This window comes from Podarcis erhardii (assembly GCF_964252035.2).
Source record: "Podarcis erhardii genome assembly, chromosome: 3".
Classification (NCBI taxonomy): domain Eukaryota; kingdom Metazoa; phylum Chordata; class Lepidosauria; order Squamata; family Lacertidae; genus Podarcis; species Podarcis erhardii.
In genome coordinates this window covers 63,844,637-63,868,414 of record NC_138507.1, presented here as the reverse complement: position 1 = coordinate 63,868,414, position 23,778 = coordinate 63,844,637, and the positions used below count along the sequence as shown (strand labels likewise).

General features: G+C 40.0%; 1 protein-coding gene across 4 annotated transcripts in view; it reads right to left on the bottom strand.

The window, feature by feature from the left end:
• Positions 1-552: 552 nt before the first annotated feature.
• ADGRG6 (adhesion G protein-coupled receptor G6) overlaps positions 553-23,778 on the bottom strand; it is a 96,525-nt gene continuing 73,299 nt past the window's right edge. For 3 of the 4 annotated variants that reach the window (XM_081855260.1, XM_081855259.1, XM_081855261.1), the window contains 6 exons: positions 23,116-23,384; positions 18,244-18,358; positions 16,627-16,910; positions 13,124-13,225; positions 9,483-9,635; positions 553-3,207 (listed from right to left, as the gene is read on the bottom strand). In XM_081855260.1, coding sequence (XP_081711386.1) covers positions 3,029-3,207; positions 9,483-9,635; positions 13,124-13,225; positions 16,627-16,910; positions 18,244-18,358; positions 23,116-23,384 — 1,102 coding nt within the window. In that variant the 3' untranslated portion in view covers positions 553-3,028. Of the gene's footprint in view, positions 3,208-7,100; positions 7,148-9,482; positions 9,636-13,123; positions 13,226-16,626; positions 16,911-18,243; positions 18,359-23,115; positions 23,385-23,778 lie in introns of all 4 variants that reach the window. The other variant, XM_081855262.1, reaches the window with a different exon arrangement.

Genomic DNA, 23,778 nt, shown 5'->3' with positions numbered 1-23,778 from the left:
AGGGGAAAATCTGTACAGTGGTGCCCCGCAAGACTGAAAACCCGCTAGACGAAAGGGTTTTCCGTTTTGGAGGTGCTTCGCAAAACAAATTTCCTATGGGCTTGCTTCGCAAGACGAAAATGTCTTGCGAGTTCCTGCGGGGTTTTTTTCCTCCCCCCCCCCCTTTTTCTAAGCCGCTTAACAGCTAATCCACTAAGCCACTAATGGGCTTGCTTCGCAAGACGAAAAAACTGCAAGATGAAGAGACTCGCGGAACGGATTCTTTTCGTCTTGCGAGGCACCACTGTAGTTCCATCTTCAAATCTCAATGCTAATGAAACTGTGCATGCTCAGAGTATTTCTTTTTTAAAAAATCAGAGCTGGAAAATGTAACAAATGCTTGTGTTTCATAGATCCTATGTCATTATGCATTGTGCTTTTCTCCATCTCACTGTTACACGAATGCTAATAAAGAAATAAACGTCCATTACTCAAGATTAATAGGTAAAATAGGTTATTCCCCAGAGTTTTATGGAACAATTTCTCTGCTCAGTTGCAAAGAAACAAAGCCACTCACAGCTTTAAAATTTTTTTAATTATTTGGAGTACTAACAAATGGAATGCTTTAAAAAGTATTTCTGCTTTTGGCCAGACTTTAAATCCACCTCACTAGTGCTTAATGACTAGTATTTGAAGTTACACCACTGCTTCCCTCAAACTGCTAGCAATATCATACACAATATACTTTTCATGTAGAAAATATAATACATATATATGCATATTTGAGATGATTTTTTTCCTCCCTCTCTTGTGGAAAGATGCATTTAACAGTTGCATATAATCACAGACAAAGCCAGTATGCAGCTAACACTATGCTGACATATTTTAAAACCTCAAAAATAAATAATTATATACAAGAGAGGTGGTGCGTTGTCAACAAGATAAACAAAGATTTACAATGGAAAAATAAACAGTATTTGAAAATGTATAAGTGAAATAAGACAGTTTAAGATTACTACATGGTAGTAAAAGCAAAGGATATGCTTAATTTAGTGAAAATATAGGCAAAACCATACATTAATCTGTTGGTCAGACAATACCTAGGACTCAGGAAAATTCTACTGTTTCATCTTATTGAACTAGGGTATTTTATTAATTTTAATTCACAAGCATTTCTATTCTCTTATTTTTCCCTTAAAAAAAATTATCTAAAAGAAATCTCACACTAAAGCTGCTTTCTGGAAGCCATGAAGAAAGGGAGATAATCATATACAAATTTGGCCAATGCTCAGATACAAATTTTTCTTCTCCATGGAGAAGCCATTCAACCTCATTAGATTATTGTCATCAGGAATTATTTCGTTCACATTTTGAGGTGAAACACTTGTCTTAGCTGTTTAATTCTAAATAGGACCTAAGCAGTTTCCAATTCAAGTGACTTCCTTGTAACAAAATTCTAATTCTTAAATATATGTGATGCAGTAGAAAAGTGTTGTAATTAACCATACAATATATGAAATGATATTAAGGGTAGCACTCAAATTGCTGTTGTACTCCATACCTAGGAATAATAGCAGCATATAATATGAGGGGAAATCTATGATTGGCCACTTGGAGGAACTGCGATCCTATACAAACTTACCTGAAGTGAGTCAAACTGTACTGGTGCTGAACAGTGATAACATTGGGGTTTGGGGGGGGGTTCCTCTAATTTTTGTTGCATTTGGCTAGTTCCTTTTTTTAACCCCAAATTTTATCGAAATGATAAATGTAATGTATATATTTACAGTGAATATTACTAGATAATTTCCAAGAATTAAGCATACTGATTCCAGTGGATCTAAGCATGATTGTTACAGCCATGAGTTGTAATTCAAAGCACTTTATAAAAACATGGGGAAATAAAAAATGTGAATGGTAGTGTTGATCAGGAGGATGGTTTGAGTGCTTTGGTGGAAGGAAATAATGAAATAAAAAACATGAATGAGATCACCTCAACTGTGTTGGTGGATTGATACACCTTAGTGCACACAAAGCATGCTCATGTGCAATCCATCTTTTACATTCCATGTGAATATGAGTAAAATGTGTAAATGTGAACAGATTAACAACCGTATGTTCCAATACTCTGCTGTGCACAGAGAGTTGCCCTATCTCTACAGCTCTATTACTTCAGTATGCCATGGGATAGCGCTGAGGTTCTCTTAATGTTGGAATCATTTGGGAAAGTGCCCATTCATTTTCCAACCAGGAGTTCTCATGTATATAAGGAGCTCGTAGATTAAGGCAAACTATGTGAAAATGTTACATTTTCATCCACTGTAGTAACAATAAAAATTTACATTTAGTGTTCTGCATGGTATGCAAACCTTCTCATTTGATAATAGATTAGGAAAGGTCATCTATTGTTGGACCAAATTCCTTTTGGTCCAGGACTATGCAAACTTTCAAGTTAGCAAAATTCTTCATTAAGCACCTCTAAAGGCAAAGAAGCACTTCCCCACTTTTGCCATTCACAAAGCTATAAATATGGCCCAGACTTTGCAAGCAAGATTCAGGGTATCTTATCTGAATAGTTTGGCCTTGTGCCTTTAGGCACAAGCATTCATTAATTCACCAATAATAGGCTTTCTCGTAGGGAAAAGATCTCTAGAACACGATGCACTGAACACCCGAGAAGGAATTAAAAATATATATCTATATTACGTTTAAATAAAGGCAAATTTAAAAAGTCACGAATTTGGGGGTTTTAGGGTGGTCTTAATTTTTGCAACGATACAGATGGAGTAACATATAACTAATGCGCCACTGGGGAAAGACAGAAGTTTGACAAATGTCCTGATGCAGAAGTGTCAGCGTGACTATTGTGTAAGTGAAGACATTATTCAGATGATGTATTTCCTAAACGAGGACAACTGTTTTTTCCGCTGAAGTTGGTAGACAAACAATAACTGGTTAAAGACTTTGGTATTTTTTCCTCGTTCTGTAATCAAGTCCTTATTCATTCTTAAGCTTCATGCTTTTTGTTGAATTTTGTTGTTCCAGAAATTCAGAACTTTGTGCTGTGGCTCAAGGAGTCTGACATGATGATGTTTTTGTAGAAGTTGTCTGAGTGAGTACTGTAGTATCCCTTCACTTTGTCAATAACCTGATGAACCGGGATGATTGATGTCTGCTCTGTGTCCACTTGGACATATTTTGGTGAATGCTTGTCAAGAAAAACATTGTCTAACAAAAAGGAAGAGAATCCATTAGTCAGTAATGTTATTTTCTAACTGCATAGTTATCCACCCACAGGCAATCCCTTAGTATGAACAGTCATAGATACATTTAACTTCTATATTTTTGTTTCTTAAGAAATGTTGTGAATAATATGCCTTTGTGTAGTTTATATTGTAGTATGAATTCACTTCTGTTGTTCATTTTCCACAGCTGGAAAACTAGCTTGAATTTTCAGTTGAACCTAGCTCTTTATTATTTCTGTGCTGATTTATACATGATCTCAGCTTTAATATGAGTGTTGCACTAAATATCCTCCAGGGAACATTTATGGTACAAAAATGAGAGTAAGGGGAGAATTCAGGGACCAATATGCTTTTCCTTCTTTTTTACACGTGCTCACCAGCATTCACTTCTGGGTGCTTCCACGCTAGACATTTAGTGTGGAATTACCATGCTTCAATCACTCACTTTTTACAGAGCATCTACACAAAGCAGCCATCCAGTCACTATCATCCTGCGATTTTTTTGTCTTTTCTCAGACCTCAGAAAATCTCAACATTTTTCAAAATAATTGCAAAGTAGCTTCATCTCCATAGGAGCAGATGCACTTGGTGCTACTCTTTTTTCCGGTGTAGGGTTTTGACATGCACAGTGATGTATCAGATGCCTATCACAATTCAACTCGTATTTACTATAACCTTTGCAGTGTGTGGCATTTTATCACTCTGTTTGCTATAACACTATCATGCATACTAATCATGGTGGTGACTGGAAGGTTTTGTTGTTGTTTTGAGTATTTTAACACTCTTGAAGTAATGTTTTCAAAATTATACTCAAGAAAACATTTTAGCAATAATTTAAAACTAGATTAGCAAAATATGAGCTAAAAAGGTACCTACTGCAAAGGCTGTAGTGAATGTGTACTGAACTTCAGATGGCATCTGAGGTAATCTGCCCCTCCTGTTTCTCCACCCACAGCAGCCATGTCATGCTCAGTGGTGTGGACAGAACAGTGGGATGTTCACATACAAGAAGTGCAACATTCCTGGGAGTGTGGCAAGTCAATTGCAATTCCAAGTGTAGCTTACTACAGAAGTGATTGGGTAGTGCCAGCTACCCTCTCAGCTGCTACTTCAGCCCAATTCCCCCCTCTTCTTGCTCCTGGAATTGTGATCCCAGCCAGCTGGGGCTCACGTTGTTAATGCAGTGATGCCACATAATTAGATTTGGCAACACAAAGACAGTTCAGAAAGAGGAAAATGCTATTATTTTTAGTCCAACCTAACTTTCTCTAGATTGTACTCTAATGGATGGGGAATAGGTAGACATTCAGACTTTGCTGGGCTCCAACTCCCATGAGCTCTGGTCACCAGGCTAATCAGGGATCAGGGTGCTGTAGTCCAGCAACTGCAGGTGGGTCACAGGTTCCCCAGTCTGGTATAAGGGCCTTATTGTTAATTTAAATTGGAACGGAGGGATAATCCTTGTTTTCTGTTCCTTTGTGAATGCAGACTGCGCATCTCCACTGAAATGAATCCCAGACTCTTCAGCTGCTCTGTGGACATGTACTGCCTGCAGGTTTACAGGTGAGGATGAGACTACATGCTAAGGTAGATTTGCATCTGCCACTGAAAATTGTAGCCCAGTGTGAAAGTTCACTGCTGCAATTTGCAGCATCGTAAATCTTGTGTTGTTACATTGTGATGATGTGTGTTATTGTAATCTATGCATTAACAGGTGTCAGTGAAAAGCACACATCATGACTCAGAGACACCAACGTCTAAAAAAGAGGTGCCCATGTCCTAACATCATGACTAGGGATTCTTATGGAATTTGTTCAGTACTTGCAGATTCTAACAGGAATCAAACTGATCCTGCCCCATCCAGAATAAAGAGTGGATCAGAATTTAGTTTTTTCACTGGCTTCTGTGCTTCCTGAATGTTCTGACACAGTCATCAATTAGAAAATGCATCAAAATGCTTTTAACATGTTTGTGGGAATTTAAATGCACATGTTTACATCTATTTCATTTAAACTGAAGATTAAAGTGACAGAATAAAATTATGGGTGAACAGGGGCAGAACTGATTCAGACCAGGAACAGACTGATTTATCCATCCTAAGTCATGACAATCATGATAAATGATATTGTGTGTTATTGAGAGGAAGGGAGAATGGCAGCACAGTGTCTCCCTTTCTATGGCTTTAACAGGCAAACTGCTTTGAGGTTTTAATACAACCAAGCAGTATATAAATGCTGCAAATAAACTAAACAAACATTTTAAATAAATAAATAATTGGTTGTTAATCTTGTTATTCCATCATAATCAGTATCATCCTGAGTTTGTAATGAATAAAATCACTTCCAACCACTGAAGCTTGTACACACTCTAGAACAATATTTGTATGATTCAGACATTAACAGCAGGCTAAAAATTATGCTGGTAAAGCTTTGCTGGGCTGAATTTGACCATTAGGTGGAGCTCAAGTAATGAGCAATCATTTCCATAGTTTGGAGCATATTATATTTATGAACAATTAGCAAATAAGACCAAACTGTAATTACTTTATATGACCTAGCATAAGGCTTTTGAAACAGTTGCTTTTTTTTTTTTTTTACTATTAACAGCTTTTGAAATAATTTCTTCATGAAAAAAGGTTATCATACTATTAACAAGAAAACACTTTCAGTTCTGCTTGCTATGACAAGCAATACTCTAGATGAGGCAAACCAGTCACTAGATATAAAACAAAAGGTAAAAGCAGTTCTCAAAAGAATGTATAATGATCCCAAATTATAATGAAGGGAGTTTAAGACAGGAATTACTTTGATCTGGAAGTGAAGAAAAATAGGTTGCAAAGATTTTTTTTAATCTCATAGAAAGAAGAACAAGCATGCCACAGCATATCAGAGTGATTTTTTTTTAAAAAAGCAGGCAAGTATGTTCAGTGATGCATAGCAGACAAACCTTTCCCCTCTGCAAACATTCAAATAGTGCTAGGTCTCCTAGCTTATGATTTGATCTGAATTTCTCTCTATTGCTTTTGAAAAGGCTTGAGGATGACATTTCATTTCACATTATTTGTATTTGTTATATATCATACTTGTATGTTTAATAAACAAACATATTTAACTATGTGAGCATTTTTTTAAAAAATCAACAAAAAATGTAAAACTGGTCATGACCTTTAACAGAGAAAATGGGACGTTTAAGAAAGACACTCTGTTTGTACCTGGAGCATCTCTTAATATTTAACTGAATGGCCACATGATCCATATGGAACTTTTAAAATCATTTTATTATTATGTATCCTAATCAATACCTGTTGAACCTACTTAAACACAATTATAATCAAAAATTGCTTCAGTTAACTGAAAACTTGAAAATGGATAGAAAAAAACTCAGTACTAGATAATACAATAGAGTAATTTCTTTTTCAATTACATATATGTGTTTAATAGTACCTTTTTCTCTTGGCTTCCATAACCTACTAAAATTTGTATTTTGAGTTTTAAAAAACCTGTAGCAGAACTTTCTGAGAAAAGAATCTGTGTAGTGTGACGTACCATCTATGGCACAAATGTAAGTCATCAGCTGTGTTGTTGCTTAAAGAAAATATATGGAATATAAAATAGTATTGAACCTGATTTCAGCCACCTGGTAAGTATATTTACATTTACAAGCAGATTTACATTTGATAGCTAACCAGTATGTGAAGCGTTCTTGTGTCTTGAATCACTGGCAATCAGAATTAATGACAGAAGAAGTTGCATAATTTAAAATGAAGCAGTATGTATGATTAGCAAGTCTTTTGTGCCATGAGTTGGAACTTCATGCAAGTGTCCTCACACCAGCTTTTGAAAATCATGCATTCAGCCAAAGTGATGCACACTGTACCTTGAATATTCCACCTCTGATGGAGAAATGTTCTTAGAAGACATTATCTATACCATAAACATATGAGTTTCGGAGTCAATTCCAGGGAACAATAACCAGTATAAATAACTGCTGTGGAAATATACATCTACTATAACATTCATCAGAAATCAAAGATGAGCTTAAAGCGCTAAACTGGACTGCTGCACAAAGAGGTAATAACTAGGTTCAGATGGGATGAATAAATATAAGAACAAACAGCAAATTACAAAAGCAGCACATAAAATGAAACATAATACATTAAGCATTAATGGGACCCCTGACCGTTAAGTCCAGTCGCGGATGACTCTGGGGTTGCAGCGCTTATCTCGCTTTACTGGCCGAGGGAGCCGGCGTTTGTCTGCAGACAGCTTCCATGTCATGTGGCCAGAATGACTAAGCTGCTTCTGGCGAACCAGAGCAGTGCATGGAAACGCCGTTTACCTTCCCGCCAGAGCGGTACCTATTTATCTACTTGCACTTGACGTGCTTTCGAACTGCTAGGTTGGCAGGAGCTGGGACTGAGCAACGGGAGCTCACCCCATCATGGGGATTCGAACCACCAACCTTCTGATCGGCAAGCCCTAGGCTCTGTGGTTTAGACCACAGCGCCACTGCGTTGCCCACAGAAAGTGTGCTCCAACTCCCATCAGTCACAGTCAACATGGTTAATGGTCAGGAATGATGGGAGTTGGGAGTCCAGCAACATGAGGAAGGCCAAAGGTTAGACACTCTTGCCTACTGCCTAGTCAAAGAAAACATCTAACACATGATTTAGTATATTGTGCCTAGGAGCTTTGGATTCGTGATAATACATAGATAAGACAGATATAGTGATTCTTAAATGATAAACATGGTTTTAAACAAACCACCACTATGTGGTAATATGGCAATGATTGTGGCTTTTGCACTCTGGCAGAGAAAGCTCTAATGAGCTCTGTAACAAAATAACATCTCATATATTAAACACAAAGTGATAAGCAAGAAAGTAAAAGGAGCAATTAGTAATGCTCCACTGAAGAAGCCATTGACATCACATCATGTTTTGTTTTGTTTTAGTTAAGCCTCAGTTCTTGGAAACCTTAAAGGTAAATAACATAATTAGTACCAAAAAGGCCTGGGTGATCTCATCTTTGCACGATTGAGGCTAGACTGCATCAGAGGTGCTTTAGTTACAATGGTGTGAAGAACACCAGCTAAAATTTAATGGAAGGCAAGAGGATACTCGTAGGTTTCCCACATCACTTTCAGAAATCAATTCCTCTTCAGCGAGCTGTCACTCCCAGCCCTGGCACTTAATGTTCTGCTTTAGGCAGAATTTAGCTGCAAAAAAACTATATTGCAATATTCTATCTTACAAATAATACCTAGAATATTTAACATAGTTGTATCCAAGTACTCGGTAAATACTATCTAGTCTTTCTACTTCTATGCAGCTTACTATTCATGCTATTCAACTTGCCAGGAAGGTGCTTGTTACGGGAGTCAGAGCCGATGCATATACAAATGCCAGACTACCTTTATGCCACTACCCTGATGTGAAAACAGGTGGAAAGACCTTTGTGTGGAATGCCTTGACATACTGGCACATTATGGTTTTTTTAAACCAACTTTTTGTATAGGGAGCATGAAATCAAATTGTTCCAGGAGACTGGGCCTTTTCTGCAATGGCTCCCTGCTTGTGGCTCCCAGGGAGGCTCACCTGGTGCCTTCATTACACATCTTTAGGCAGCAGGCATAAACATTCCCCTTCTTATAAGCCTTTATCTAATTAAAAAAATCTATGGCCCATTAAACTGTAGGAGGGGTAATTTCTTTTGTCTGTTACCGTGTTGTGTTTTTTTATGTTGTAAACTGGCCTGTGATCCTTGGATGAAGGAAGATATAGAAATTTAATAAAGAATAATAAAAAATGATAAATAAAAAGAGGACTTTGCAGAGGCCCGTGCAGCAAAAAGAGGCCTGTGCAGCATCTGTGGTCCCAGAGTTCTTGAAAAATATGGTCCATAGACTGCTTATACAGGTAGTTCTCGGAAAGATTTAGGTGGATGCCTATAATTTCTGACACATGTGAGTAAATGAACAATGTGGGCTGGCAAAGGCTACCCACTGGGGTGGGAATTGTCCCAATTTGAGGCAATTTTTTTCTTTCCTTTGCAGCCCCAGCCCACATCCTACATTGTTCAAGAAGGCTCCTACCCCCCCCCCCCGAGGCTTTTCAGGGGCTACAGAGGAAAGAGGAGGTAATGGGATAAGCTATCTTATCTTATCTAAGGCTCCATGCCAAATTAAATCAAATGATCATAGGATCTCAGAATGAATTGCTGCAGTTTAAAGACTTACATTTCCTTTTATATGACTCACCAGAATGGCTGCTCCTTTGAAGGTATGTATTGGATGTAGATTTTGATTTAGAAGTCAGGTAAGTTGAGTTAGAACCAATGGAACTGGAAGATAAGGACTTCCCCAGATTGTCGGAGCTCTTCTTAATTATATTAGTTGCTGTTTTACTCCAGTCTGAAATGAAATGAAAAAATGTAAGCTGTCTGTAACAGTATTTCAACTTAAAATAATTCAGGCCCTACAGATAAAGAAAGCACCAGTCACTTTCACTTCTTCCTTGTGTGCTTATTTGTAGCATGCAAAGTAGGAACTCATGCATCTCCCATGGGATGAGATGTAGAACTTCCACCTGTGTAAGGATATGCCCAAGACCTAGCCTTGCACATTACACTGAATGCATGAGTGGCCTGTACTTACCCTATCATCACTTTTATAATGCCACTAATACAACACCCTGCATAACTTACATACTGTTGCACATCACCCCAACCTCAGAGCGGTGCAAGATTCCAAGGGTTCCAAGCACTTACCCAGGGTTTGTGTTTCCTTTTGGGAATACAGTGGTGCCTCGCAAGATGAAATTAATCCGTTCCGTGAGGCTCTTCGTATAGCGGTTTTTTCGTCTTGCGAAGCAAGCCCATTGACGGCTTAGCGGATTGGCGCTATTAGCGGTTTAGCGGCTTTTAGCGGATCAGCTGATAAGCGGCTTATCAGCGGATCAGCTGATAAGCGGCTTAGGGCTTAGGAAAAGGGGGGAAAAGGGGAAAAACCCCGCAGGAACTCGCAAGACATTTCGTCTTGCGAAGCAAGCCCATAGGGAAATTCGTTTTGCGAAGCGCCTCCAAAACGGAAAACCCTTTCGTCTAGCGGGTTTTCCGTCTTGCGAGGCGTTCGTCTTGCGGGGCACTACTGTAAGGCACAGCACAGACTGTGGTGTCTTTATGATATTTGGTTTATGTGTGTATATGTGTAAATAACATATATACAACCTCAGTCTACGATGAAGGGCTTCGCAGACATCCAACTTTGTGCCCTGCCTGCTGTTTTACTCCTCCGGTCACATTACTCCTACCTCTAACCTCTCTAAGCTCTGGCTTTATCTGTTGAGGGAGAAAGACCTCACCTACTTGCCATCTCACACCAAGTCCCTTTGATCCTTTGTTGTCTTAATGACTCATCAACCAGGCTATCACCTCAACACAGAATCTTGACCTAGCTTAATTAGCTTTCACACTTGCTGATTCCGGGGGATTAGAAGTGTCTAAAGTAAAGGTAAAGGGACCCCTGACCATTAGGTCCAGTCATGGCCGACTTTGGGGTTGCAGCGCTCATCTCGCTTTATTGGCCGAGGGAGCCGGCGTACAGCTTCCGGGTCATGTGGCCAGCATGACTAACTCGCTTCTGGCGAACCAGAGCAGCGCACGGAAACGCCGTTTACCTTCCCGCCGGAGCGGTACCTATTTATGTACTTGCACTTTGATGTGCTTTCGAACTGCTAGGTGGGCAGTAGCTGGGACCAAGTAACGGGAGCTCACCCCGTCACGGGGATTCGAACCACCGACCTTCTTATCGGCAAGTCCTAGGCTCTGTGGTTTAACCCACAGTGCCACCCACGTCCCCTAGAAGTGTCTAGCACATCGCTTAATACACATGGGTCTGGCACCAAGAAACTAACACTAACTGGGTCCATAAATTTAGGATGCCTGACTTCCATAAACTCATAAGATTACTAATATAATACACTGGCAAAGTTTACTCTACTGCAGGATAATAGAATCAGAGCTTTATGGAAAATAATGCAGGGAAAGGGAGCAATGCCAAAAGATCAAAGGAAGCAAAGAATAGTTATGGAACAACCTGTCCAGGCTATCTCCCCTGGCACCATTGCTATGGTCTTTTTCAGCATCAGGTCAAAGCCTTGTTATTTACCCAGGCCTTTTAAAAAATTGTGCTTTAATCTGAGACTCTCAAACTTATGATTCATGGTTTATTGTATACCTGCCAGAGAAACCAATTTAAATGCTGCCTTTACTGTTTTATATTGCATTTTTAATATAGTACTTTATTCTTTTAATTTTTGTGAGTGTGTGTTATTGGGCAGCTAAGTAAGTGAACAAGTAAAGAAATAAATGTGGCAAAGCCTCAAAAAGGTGCTGAAAGATCAATCTTGGTGAACAGTAATAATCTTAATGGGAGAAAAATGTCCAACAAGTTTTAGTTGATAGGAAAATCTTAAATGGGAAAAGGCTGTTGTTCTCAGTAAAACATCTTTCTGCCTCTTCTATTCTTATTTTTATGAAAAAGAAGCCAAAGGCAAACACAAGGTCTCATAGTGAACTTAATAGTTGGGCGTATTTTACTGTTTATGATGAATATTTGTAGACTTCAACTAGATATATGCATTCACTTTATAAGGACACTTTGTAGCCAAATTACATTTTCAACTCTTATTACACAAGCCCATACTAAAGGATATGGGAGATTTTGGTAAAAAAAAAGAACTATTCCAAGATCCTTTATATGTGTCTGATTCATAAGCCACACTCTTTGTTTTGCCAGCATTCAAACATGCAAAAGAAGCTATTTAACTACACAAAAGCAAGTCTGAGAAAAATCTCCATCTGCCCCAAGATTCAAGCAGCATAAAAAGCATGAATGTTTCTCATTTTGGGCACAGTGGGCAGGCTCAGAGTATTTAAACATTTCCAGTCTTGGGAACATAGCCACTGACTTCCCTGAATTGTATGAGGACACAAAAAGCATATTCTAAGCCACGTGGTCAGTTTTTTGGAAGTCCAGGCCATATAGAAGAAGTGGCACAGATTCATGCAGAGCCTCCTGGTACTACTATTACAGTGGATCATTTTAACTTTTCTTATTCCTAAAAAAAATATAACCCATTCCAGGAATTATTTACGATGTAGTTCTAGTAGAACTGGGCTTAATTAAATAGCAAAAGGATGACTATTGGACAAAAGGAGGAATTTCTGCATTTTCCACGCAATCACCCAATGAGAATATTGTTACAGGCTTAAAAGATAGCCTCAGAATTAACCCAGTGACAATGAAGACAACATCAGCAAAGTGTTTGATCCTTTCAGCTTTAACTCTCTAACAATACCCAGAAAGATTACAATAAAAAACACCAAAAATCTGGGGGGGGAGGGGGAAATCAGACTATACATTGTTTTAAACTGTTTTCAGTGTTGTGTTTTATGGTTGTAACCTGCCCTGGGATGTTATGGTGAAAGGCTGGTAATAAACAAGCAAACAACCCACCATATACAGTGGTACCTCGGGTTACAGATGCTTCAGGTTACAGACTCCGCTAACCCAGAAATAGTACCTCGGGTTAAGAACTTTGCTTCAGGATGAGAACAGAAATGGCGCAGTGGCAGCAGCGGGAGGCCCCATTAGCTAAAGTGGTGCTTCAGGTTAAGAACAGTTTCAGGTTAAGAACGGCCCTCCAGAACGAATTAAGTTCTTAACCCAAGGTACCACTGTATACTGGGTAATTAGTCAATTGCTTCCACTTATGCTTCTAAGGTCTCGGAGTGTGGAGTGAGGTTAACACAACGCCTTGCTAGAGTTGAGTATATCTGTGTCTGGTCATTGCCAGGATGGGAGACCTCATGAAAAACCATTGTAAGCAGTTTATTTACCTGAGTTGTCTGCAAGCCTGAATCTACCGCAACAGAGATGCCGTCTCCACTGTTTCTGGACGTTTTCTTTCATGGCACAATGGAATATAAATATAAATAACCCTGAAATCAGAGTGAAAAGAATGAAATAATTTAACGCTCATAACAATTGTCAGATAGAGACAGCACTTTACAGAGAATGATTTTCTGTTGTTGTTGTTTTGTTTTTTGCTGTTGTGATTTGAGGACCCGATCCCCGCTTTGGGAATAAAGACACGTGGACACAGTATGTAAGGTTAATGGGTAAGGAAAAGGCCATAACTTTATTGATTACAGCATGTGAGAAGGTATTGGCTTAGGCATTGGACCACGGAACATTAGACTCCACCCACTCGAAGAGGGGTGAGTCTGAGGAGGGGTTAACCACCAGGAGGGGGAGCCTGTTGATGCTAATACAACTATAGGCTCTCTGCTGATGTCACCGAGGGTCGCCCCCCACCACACGGGCATTGGACAGGATCCACGACCGCCGGATTCCTTTAGTGGAATACCCAAAATTGTCGGGGAAGGCGATGGCCACACCTTGCCCCCCAAAACACCAACAACACATTCCAATGCCTAACCTCCAAATACCACGAAAGTTGTGACGGTTGCTACGAGTTAGGCAAAAAAACCCAAGAGGCCGGGCCAATTTAGCCAATTGGAAAAACTCCTACCAGGCCCCCTGGTTAAACAGGGCGACCAACCAGAGGTCCATAGCAAAGTCTCAGGAAAAGCTAATCTAAAGGGAGTGGAGGGTGGGTGACTCGAAGAAAATGTGTGTGCAATGGCGGGGATGGCTGGCGCGGCCGCATTTGAACGGCAAGCTACGCCCCCGCCAAGCTTCCCTATTGGATGCCCAACTGGGGAGGGGCGTGGTGCGTCAGCCCTGGAGTTGAAGCAGGGGGCGGAGCACCCCCTGCATGACGCAGGAATTGTCTCCCGCTCACAACCCCTTCCCTCCGGGAGTAGGAGAGGCTTTGTTGGACACTACAAATAATTTCCCAATGCTTTACTGTATTTCTAAGAAATATGGCAGCATGAAGCCTCTAGTTCTAATATATAGATGTTTGCTTCCTTTAGGTTCATCCAACACATGGGCTGGGGTTTCATAGTGAGCAGACTGGTTAATTAGGTCAAATGATGGGTACATTTCACAGCAGCACATAATTTAAAAAATTAGCATCTTATTTTGTGCAGGATAACTTTATTCAGGATACCAACAAAGATAATGTCCTTTCTTATCTGAATTTCAAGTTTTAAACACTTGCCTATTATTTCTGTTATTTGTCTATTATTGCCGAGATAGTGGAAAATTTCAATAACTTATTGATTTAAAAAATCTACCATGTACTGCTGCAAAGGCATAGGTGGGCAACAACAAAGGTCCAATGTAGGGTGTCTGCATACACAAGTCCTCATTTGGAGAAGCAATAAAACTTGGAGACATTGCAGACATCTTTGACACTACTACAGATCTGAATTGAGAGCAATGGATCCATTGGGTCTCACAGGGACTACAGCTTTTAACCTGTTGCATGAAGTGACTTTTTAAAGCTCTGGATGCTCACTTGGCTCACAAATGCCACCAGAGGAAAGATAATCTGTATACTCCTATGAAAAGCCTCTGCAAGAGACACATTTTGTAAAGAAATCCCTTCACCCTTATTAATTGCCAGGCTGTATCTCACTGAGTCCTCTGGCTGGGAAGAAGCAGTATCTTGAGCTTCACAGATTAGGTAGAAGCTGCTTGGCTGTAAATTATCAGCGGAGCATGTTTCTGTCTCTTCTGCCATGGCAAATACCAGGCGTGGCTTAACCAGCTTTGTTTCGGTCAAAAGGAAAACTGCAATTTAGTGGCAAAAAGGCTCCTAATTTCTCTACGGGGGAGTGGAAATGAAATTATCAGAATATATGTTTTATAAAGGGGAGATTAATATAATTTGATTTATCTTTGCATGACAGCACTGAAAAGAGTATGGGAAGAAAACTGCATAATAAAAACAGGAAATGAAAAAGGATTGTATTGCTTACTTAATTTGAGGATGCCATGCCCCAACCTCACAAAACCGTAGAGTAAGATTTGTACAGTATTCAGATTGTTATGCAAGCATATTAATGAGTGTTTTCTAACAGGTATCTTACCTGTGCATTTATGAGAGAAACAGCCAAGATAACTCTGCTGAGCTAGTACCTAGTTAGGTTTGGACATATTAGCAAGTACATTAGTACAATGTTAAAAACATACAGTGGTGTGCTAGCCTACTAGATATGCATAGCAGCATAATTGTTTAAGAGTTGCATACCTATGATATAGTGGCATCTTTTAACAATATCACAGTATAAATGTCACTACTAAAAAAGTATCAAGAATGAATAATTCCAGTTCTTGTTTACTTTAAGTCAGTGGTGTCCAAATTTTTTTCAAAGAGGGCCAGATGTGATGAAGTGAAGGGCCGTGAGGGCCAACCAAAGTTGTTAACATTTTTTAGGACTGAAGTTGTTACGGTTTTTTTAGGGTTGAAGTTGAGGGGGTTTTTTAGGATTAAACCAACCGGTAGACCAGATTAGGCCCCCAAAACGGACTTGGGGCATGCCTGCTTTAAGTCATTCTAACCAGCTGAATAACTAACTAATACACACTGCTAGGATGATCTGTTAAACTGGAAACATATTTCTCCCTAAGAGCATTGGATTCTTTGGGAAGGCTGTAAATGTTGAATTTGTTTTGGAGCTACCATTGGATTTCCAGTGTACATCCTCTAATAATTCTGTTGAGCTTTGGATTGGAACCCAGATTCCGTCACCCTTCTCCATAAACACTCCATGAGCACCTCCATTAAAGTCAAGCCTCTGGGTAGCTCTGATGAATAATTTCTGGCCTGTGGCTTTCTTTGAATGCAATATGTTTTGCAGATCAGTCTTTTTAGGAGGAAAAACTGCCTGATGATTCAATAAAATGATGCATGATGTATGTAAGCTCTTGTCTCAGATATCAGAATTGTTTCTGAGTGACAATAACCTTGATACTAAATATGGTACATATTCAAAACTGAATAAAAAGAAAAGAAACGACATGTAGTGAAATCAGTTTCTTGGTTACACATGTTAGGGAACAAGCACAAGAAAGGCGAGCTCATACAATGGGGATAGAACAGGAGAAACAGCTGAAATGTAGGATTTTGAAAATTATTTTTTTGAATAAATAACCTCCTCAGGAAGCTTAGTATTGGTTTCATGAGTAGACTAGAGATTGTGGTACCCCCTCAGTCTCTCTCCTCCATCTAGGCAAGCAAGAGGAATTATATATACACATTCCAACTGGGCAAAGGCATTCAATAAGGGCATGCAGCAAGGCTAGTGGGGGACATGGTCAGGGGAGTGGTGTGTGGCCTAAGCAGTCAAACAGAGAGGGCTTTTTATATCTACCATCTCTAGGTTGTTATTAATTTCGTTTTGTTTTTGCCAAGTAGAGCTCCACTTACCTTGCAAGGAGTTGAAAATACAGAAGAGGTACACGAAGGGCAGATATAATGGCCCCCAGGCAAAGAAAGCGAAGCCCCAGGTCATGCCTAGTAGGAAGGTCAAGCTAACCACACTACGGAGGTTCCTCAGAATCTCTTCCCGCATAGTCCGATTGCTTCGCTTTCCATTTCTCCCGCAGATTTGCATCATCACCACAACAAACATGGCAATGTTCATGAGAAACATGATTCCAAAGTAGCCAACGCAGGTCACATAAAACACACTAGTGTTCTTTATCCAGCAGCTGTAAAGAAATAAACTGTTGTTACGATACTGCTGTTACAAAACTGGTTGTCTATTTTGCTTTTGTCACTCTGGGCTGATCCATACATTACTCATGTGGTGTGGTCACTGCTTCCTCATGGCTGGGTCCTCAGGTTGGTGGAGCTTTCAGAAGTAATTTCTTTATTCACCTGTTCCATGTGTTTTCTGTATGCAGATATGACTGCTACAGCATGAGACCCAACCACCTAGAAGCAGTGAGCACACTGCAGTGGCAACATGAATTGGACATGAGATGAAAAACAGCCTGTTCTGGACAGTTACACTGGAATGGTCAATCAAATTGTAAATAAAGGATCACACATTTTCTGATGGCTTGAAATTAGCCCAGTGAAATTCAGCATTACAGCTAAAATCACCTCCAGCTTCATTACAACATCTGTGTGAAATGTTAAGTGCTTCTCACATGTTCAGCCTGTGCACATGAGAGCAAAAAGGTGCATGGGGGGAGAGGGAGGGGAGAGAGAGAGAGTGTGTGCAACATTCCCATTCCCTCTACTTCTGATGTTCACCAGTGTAGTACAGAAGCCTGAAGGGAACTTCTAAGCATCTGTTGATCTGCAGGAGTTGTGTGTGTGTGTGTGTGTGTGTGTGTGCGTGCGTGCGTGTATGTGCGCGCGCATGCACTAAATTCAAGGCGGTCATATCAGTGTCTAAAGCCCTAAATGACTTAGGCCCCAAACATCATCTCTTGGGCATTAAAATTGGCAGAGGAGGCCCTACTGGCAGTTCCACTGTCCTCATAATTCAGGTTGGGGGCAGATGGTGGCCTGAGAGAGGAAATCCTTTGTGGTAGCCACTAAGCTGCAGAGTTCCCTCCCCACAAACGTATGTCTGGCACCTTCGTTTTCATTTTCTGCTGAAGACATAACCCTTTACCCTGGCCTTTATCACCTGATATATAGATATAAATATAGATATAATGATACACACTACTCTCTTGACTGATATTTGTTTTAACTGATTTTAATATTGTATTTTTAAACTGTAACACGCCCTGGGACCTCATTGTCAAAGGGCAGATAAGAAATCTAATTACCGTATTTTTCACCCACAGGACGCACCTAGTTTTTTGGGAGGGAAATAAAGGGGGGAAAAATTATTCCCCCCCCAGCCGCGGATATCTGCCCGAAGCGCGGGGCACTCTGCTTCAGCGCGCCCCGTGCTCCATGCAGCAGGCTGCTATCCGCAGCCTAGGGAGCCCTGCGGGAACATGGAGATCTAAGCATGTATTGGAGTCCTACATTGTACCCACTTTATGTAAAATACTTACAAGTCATATACAAAATACTTACAAGTCATCTCCACCTTGCCCCTTAGTATTTTTGCCATACAGGTCTTTGTTGTAAATACTATTTGCATTTGTGTTTGTGACTGCTAGAACAATTATTATAACCACCGCAGGTAAGCCTGTAACAAAAGGAAACATTACAGTATAACTTTAAAGAATACAAGAACTGCCATACTAGGTCATAGTACCAATTAAATTCTATTTGTAATGCTGTTTTATATCTCTGTTTATGCCCATTTAGAGCACTGTCAGCATTCAATGATGTATCTCAAAATTTTCAGGCATTAATCCAATTTCATACATTCATCATAACAGCAATGTTTTACTATAACAGCTTAATATGAACTCTAATTCACTAGCGGTAAGCAAAAGTCTACCAAAAGGTAATGCATCACTTAGCGATCATTGTAGTGTAGTACAAATCAATCTTAGTTAATTGTTTCTGTCCAACTTAGTACAATTGAATATGAGAGAATGAGCTAAATGAAAGGACGTAATTTTTTTTGCCATGCTGTTCCAATAGGTAGCTTCAGTGTGTTACTCTAATTACATGAGATACGGTGACTACTGTGTGCAATTCACTAGAGAAAGACAAGTGCCTACCTAGGCAAATTTTAAAAATGCAGTATACCCAAAGATGTCATGGACTTTGAAGAAGCACGAACTCAGGAAACGAGCTAAGAGGAAGCCATGTTTGGCAAATCCTCACCATGATCAACTCCCGCCCATAAACCTATGTCCCCACTGTGGAAGGATGTGTGGATCCAGAATTAGCCTCCACAGTCACTTACAGACACACCATTTAGACAGTGTTCATGGAAGACAGTCTTACTCGGCCAGGAGCGATCACCAAAGAAAGACAAGTGTTTACCAAAAGGTAACTGTTGTAAAGTGGGGAAAGTTGGCAGCTGTATGTAAAATATTCAGGATATTAATATCAAAGGAATACTGAATATGCAGAAACCACTACTTCGTCTGTGGGTGGCCCTGGACCCATTTCTATGTTACGCTGACAGATACCAGACCACCCAGGTTCAATATTAGAAGGAATTATAAGACCTCAGGGCTTGTTTAAGCACTACGTTATAGAAAATTATATTCAAGTGAACCTTGCGTCTCAAGTATGCAGAATCAATGAACTGATCGCAAAATGTTGCTTACTGTTCCAGATGATTGCTGGATCTTTTTGGAAAGCATCTTAGTAATGGGGGCCAATAATTGGGCCCATTTCAATTATGTGAAATTTGCTTTCAAATTACTGCTGTACTCATTTGCTTTATGGCCTTGTGTTGCTTTGCATTATTTTGCACACAATGGTTGCATTCAGGCCTTTGCAGCTTTTTTCAGAACCCAAAAGTTCTAGATGCAGAAAAAAGTGAACAGGCACCTTGTGTTATGAACTCTAGAGTAAGTTATCAGAATTGTCCTTTGCTAGATGGTTTAATATCCCTTCATGGATCACTGCCTTGTCGTGGCGAAGGGGCTTAAATAACTCCAAGAAGCTGTGAGCTATGCCGTGCAGGGCCACCCAAGACGGACAGGTCATAGCCGAGAGTTTAGACTAGATGTGATCCACCTGGAGAAGGAACTGGCAAGCCACTCCAGTATTTTGCCAAGAAAACTCCATGGACATAAAAAAGGAGAAGCTTTGAGAAGAAAGTGAGTTTCCAAGGCATGCTCTGGTTCACGGGGTCACGGAGAGTCGAACACGACTAAGACTACTAAACAACAACAGATGGTTTAATAATGAAAATTGTATGCCCCTTGCAGTGTTTTCACAAACCTTTTTGAAATCCAGGCACAGTTTTTAAGAAGAGGCATACAAAAGCTATGTAAAATAGTTCAAATAATATGGTGTTTTTTCACATGCATAGCTAATATTTTCCAGATCCAAAGAATGTTGTCATATTTGTAGTTTATTCCTTTATGAGATTGAAAGAATTCATTTTTATGGCTGCATGGGTAATTTTTCTTTTAACTTTAATGATGAAAGAATTACCACTGACCATGTTACATATATATGGATCTTAGGTTTTGTGTTCCTTATGCCCCTAGGTTGTTAATTACATGATACAAAAATTACTGCTTTGCAACTGGTTCATGCATAGCCCTTGCTCTCTGGGGACGACAGTCAGCTCAGAATGCCTACCTCCTTCTCTGAGTTACAATATCAGCTTTAGATAATTCCTTTCTCTGCTCCCCATTAAAGTGAATTTTAAAAATGTTTTGTTTTAATTGATTTGTTAAACAATACAAGCAAATGGTGTTTCACATACACACAACGTTAAATACATATTAAAACAAAAGCCTATGACATGAATCCAAAAATCCTGCTGCGGGGGGTGGGAGTTTGGTAGCCTCCATTTCGAACTTCTATGTCAGGCCTCTGAGACCTGTGAACTCTTTGTGGGGAACTGTATATGTCTATGTATGTATGTATGATTGCATGTGAAATTGGTGAACTCCTCTCCATGCCTGGAAGTGGCTTCTACCTATGTAGCAGGATATTTGGATCTGGGCTTGTAAGTTTCCCCCCAATAATTGCTTATATCTATTTGTGAGTACATTACTTTCTCTTTAAGGGACGCGGGTGGCACTGTGGGTTAAACCACAGAGCCTAGGACTTGCCGATCAGAAGGTTGGCGGTTCGAATCCCCGTGACAGGGTGAGCTCCCGTTGCTCGGTCCCTGCTCCTGCCAACCTAGCAGTTCGAAAGCACATTGAAGTGCAAGTAGATAAATAGGTACCGCTCCAGCAGGAAGGTAAACGGTGTTTCCGTGCGCTGCTCTGGTTCGCCAGAAGCGGCTCAGTCATGCTGGCCACATCACCTGGAAGCTGTACGCCAGCTCCCTCGGCCAATAAAGTGAGATGAGTGCCGCAACCCCAGAGTCGGCCACAACTGCACCTAATGGTCAGAGGTCCCTTTACCTCCTTTACCTTTACTTTCTCTTTAAGCCTGAAAGAACAAGCTATTCCAACAAGCATTAAATATCTGGAACTAAGTGAAACTTCCAGTGTCTTATAATTATATGCTGAGCAAATCAGAAAACTTCTGTGCAACCACCGCTGCTGGCCCTTAGTCAAATTCCATGTATTGGGAAAATAAATCGGAATTACATGAATAAATGTAAAAGAACAAACTTCATCTAAAACTGTTGTGTTTATCTGCCCTGCCCAAAGGAATCGGAGCAATCCCAAAAGTTATGAATAATTGCATTCCCTGGAGAATGACAGGACCAATATGTATTTTATGCAATCATATTTATTCTAGCTGAACCAACAGGAATCCAATATGATCTTTAATTTTTTGTTGTTGGTTTAATCTCAACTGTATATCAAATGTAATTTGCCATGGAAAGGATGAATAGAGATTCCCACTTTTATCAGTGTAAAAATGTCCTACAGATTTAATCTATGGAGCTTGGAATAGGATTCCAATAAATTGAAAAAATCAGGAACTATATAAATTTTTGGTGTGTCAAATAGTTATGTACAATTCTTGATGTGCCAAATGGTCATGTACAATTCCTAGCACAGCGACAATTCATAAAGCTCTTATGCTTATTGAAATCCTGGAAATCTTACTAATTTTCACTCTAGGCTCAAAATGTGTCAGGTGGACTAGACAGTTTTGATGTGTATCCCCCTATGATTTGACACATCACCATTCATACAGTTTAGGTAGGTTCTTGACATTGTGCAAATTAAAATGGTAATGGGTGACAAACTGCACATGATTAATTCACCAGGTTTTAAGCCTGGACTGAAAACAAGCAGATTCACCGCAAAACACAAGAACTTGTGTGAATCTGCCATCAGTCACTATGTGGCATGAATGAAATATATGGTTGCTCCTGCTAAATGAAGATAAGAGGAGAGAGGCCTCATGCTTTTACTTTTACCCAAAGGTGTCACTTGGTGGCAGTGGAGACGATGGTTGAATGGAGCAGTACTGTGCAGGAGTTGCCTGCACTATTTTAGATGAGTTCATTCATTCATTTATAACTTATCTTTCTATGTGACTACAGGACTCCAAGGCATCTGACAATAAATGAAAAGTGAATGCATAATAATAAGACTCTTTTAAAAAGGAGGTATGGTGACTTAAAGATCTGAAGGGGAAATGAAGGAAAATCCCACCCCCCGACCTTAGACATGCTAGCCCCTAAAGAATGCAGCATCACCTCGCACAGGCAGCTGGAGGGAATCTGATCAAAGGCCTGGGAGGAAGATGGAACATGCTCGCCTTCCAGGCCTTAACCATTGCTGTTGCCACTGCTAGTGTGGCTTGTATCCACACCGGATACTGATGGTATTGAACTGCTGCATTTTCACCGCTTCTCCCACCAAGCAACACCTCCAGCAAAGGAATGGTTACCCCATTGCTTCTGTCACTGCTCAGCATAAGAAAGCCATATTTCCACAAGAGCTGCCACTACATGTACTAAGTCAATGATACTTTGGTGCTTTTTACCAATAGTGGGTAAATGGAAGCAGATCCAGAGGACACCTAGAAGCAATGATATACAATCCTTTCGCAAGAAAAGCTTCTGCTTGGGATTGGGGGATTGAGGGAATAATGTACAGAGTGACAGTTACACAAAAGAAGAGAGAGGGGAATTAAGAATCCTTTAAATGCCATAACATGGTAAGCTGCATGTTGCAGCAAAAAGAAAGGAAAGAAAAAGAAAAGAAAAGAAAAGTGTGCATGTGTGTGAGAGAGGGGAAGGGTGGAAAGAAAAGGAGAGAAAAAACAAGATTAGTTTTTCTGTAGTCGCCTAGTAGTTCCAGTCTTGACTTGAATAGGAGCTGTAGGCAACAGAGAAATGTAATCAAACCAGATTACTTTAAAAAAGGATGTAAAAGTATTACTTACCCCACCCAATGATGCAAAATTTGAGTATGTATCGGCGAATGTAGGTATTGAATACTTTTACTAGAGCTATATACATATGAACAGCTTCCAAGCCCATCCACGTAAAGGTCGCCAGAAGGAAATAATGCAACAGGGCAGCAATAGCGATGCAAAGGGCTTCTACATCAAATGATGCAATCCAGCCATCGAGGAGGAAGACCAGGTTGAGACAAAGCAGGGCTGTGCTTAAATTCATTAAGATTTTGGAGGGATAATCTCTTCGCAATTTTCTGGTGATAAATAGACAGCAAATAATAATAGAACGAAGTGTAGGTTCCAATTTATTAAGGTTAACTTTTGGTCTTCTTTGGACTTCTGAACTGCTGAGTCCATGAATGAACACGCAGATAGGTGCTCACCTGCTCAATGAATAGGCTTAAGTCAATGTTGGACCGGATGTGGCATTGGGGTTTGTGTTTGGGGAACCACAAAACCTTCTGGTATAACAGAATCACAGAAGGGCACCCACAAGAGTGGTCAGTAATAAAAAATACTTTTATTTTTATTTAATATTGACTTATTTGGGCCTTGGGGAGCTGCAAAAAACCTTATGACACCACAGCAGGGAGCCCATAGCATCCAGTCAAAAACAGAATTAAACAAGTTTAAATGACAAATGTTGGG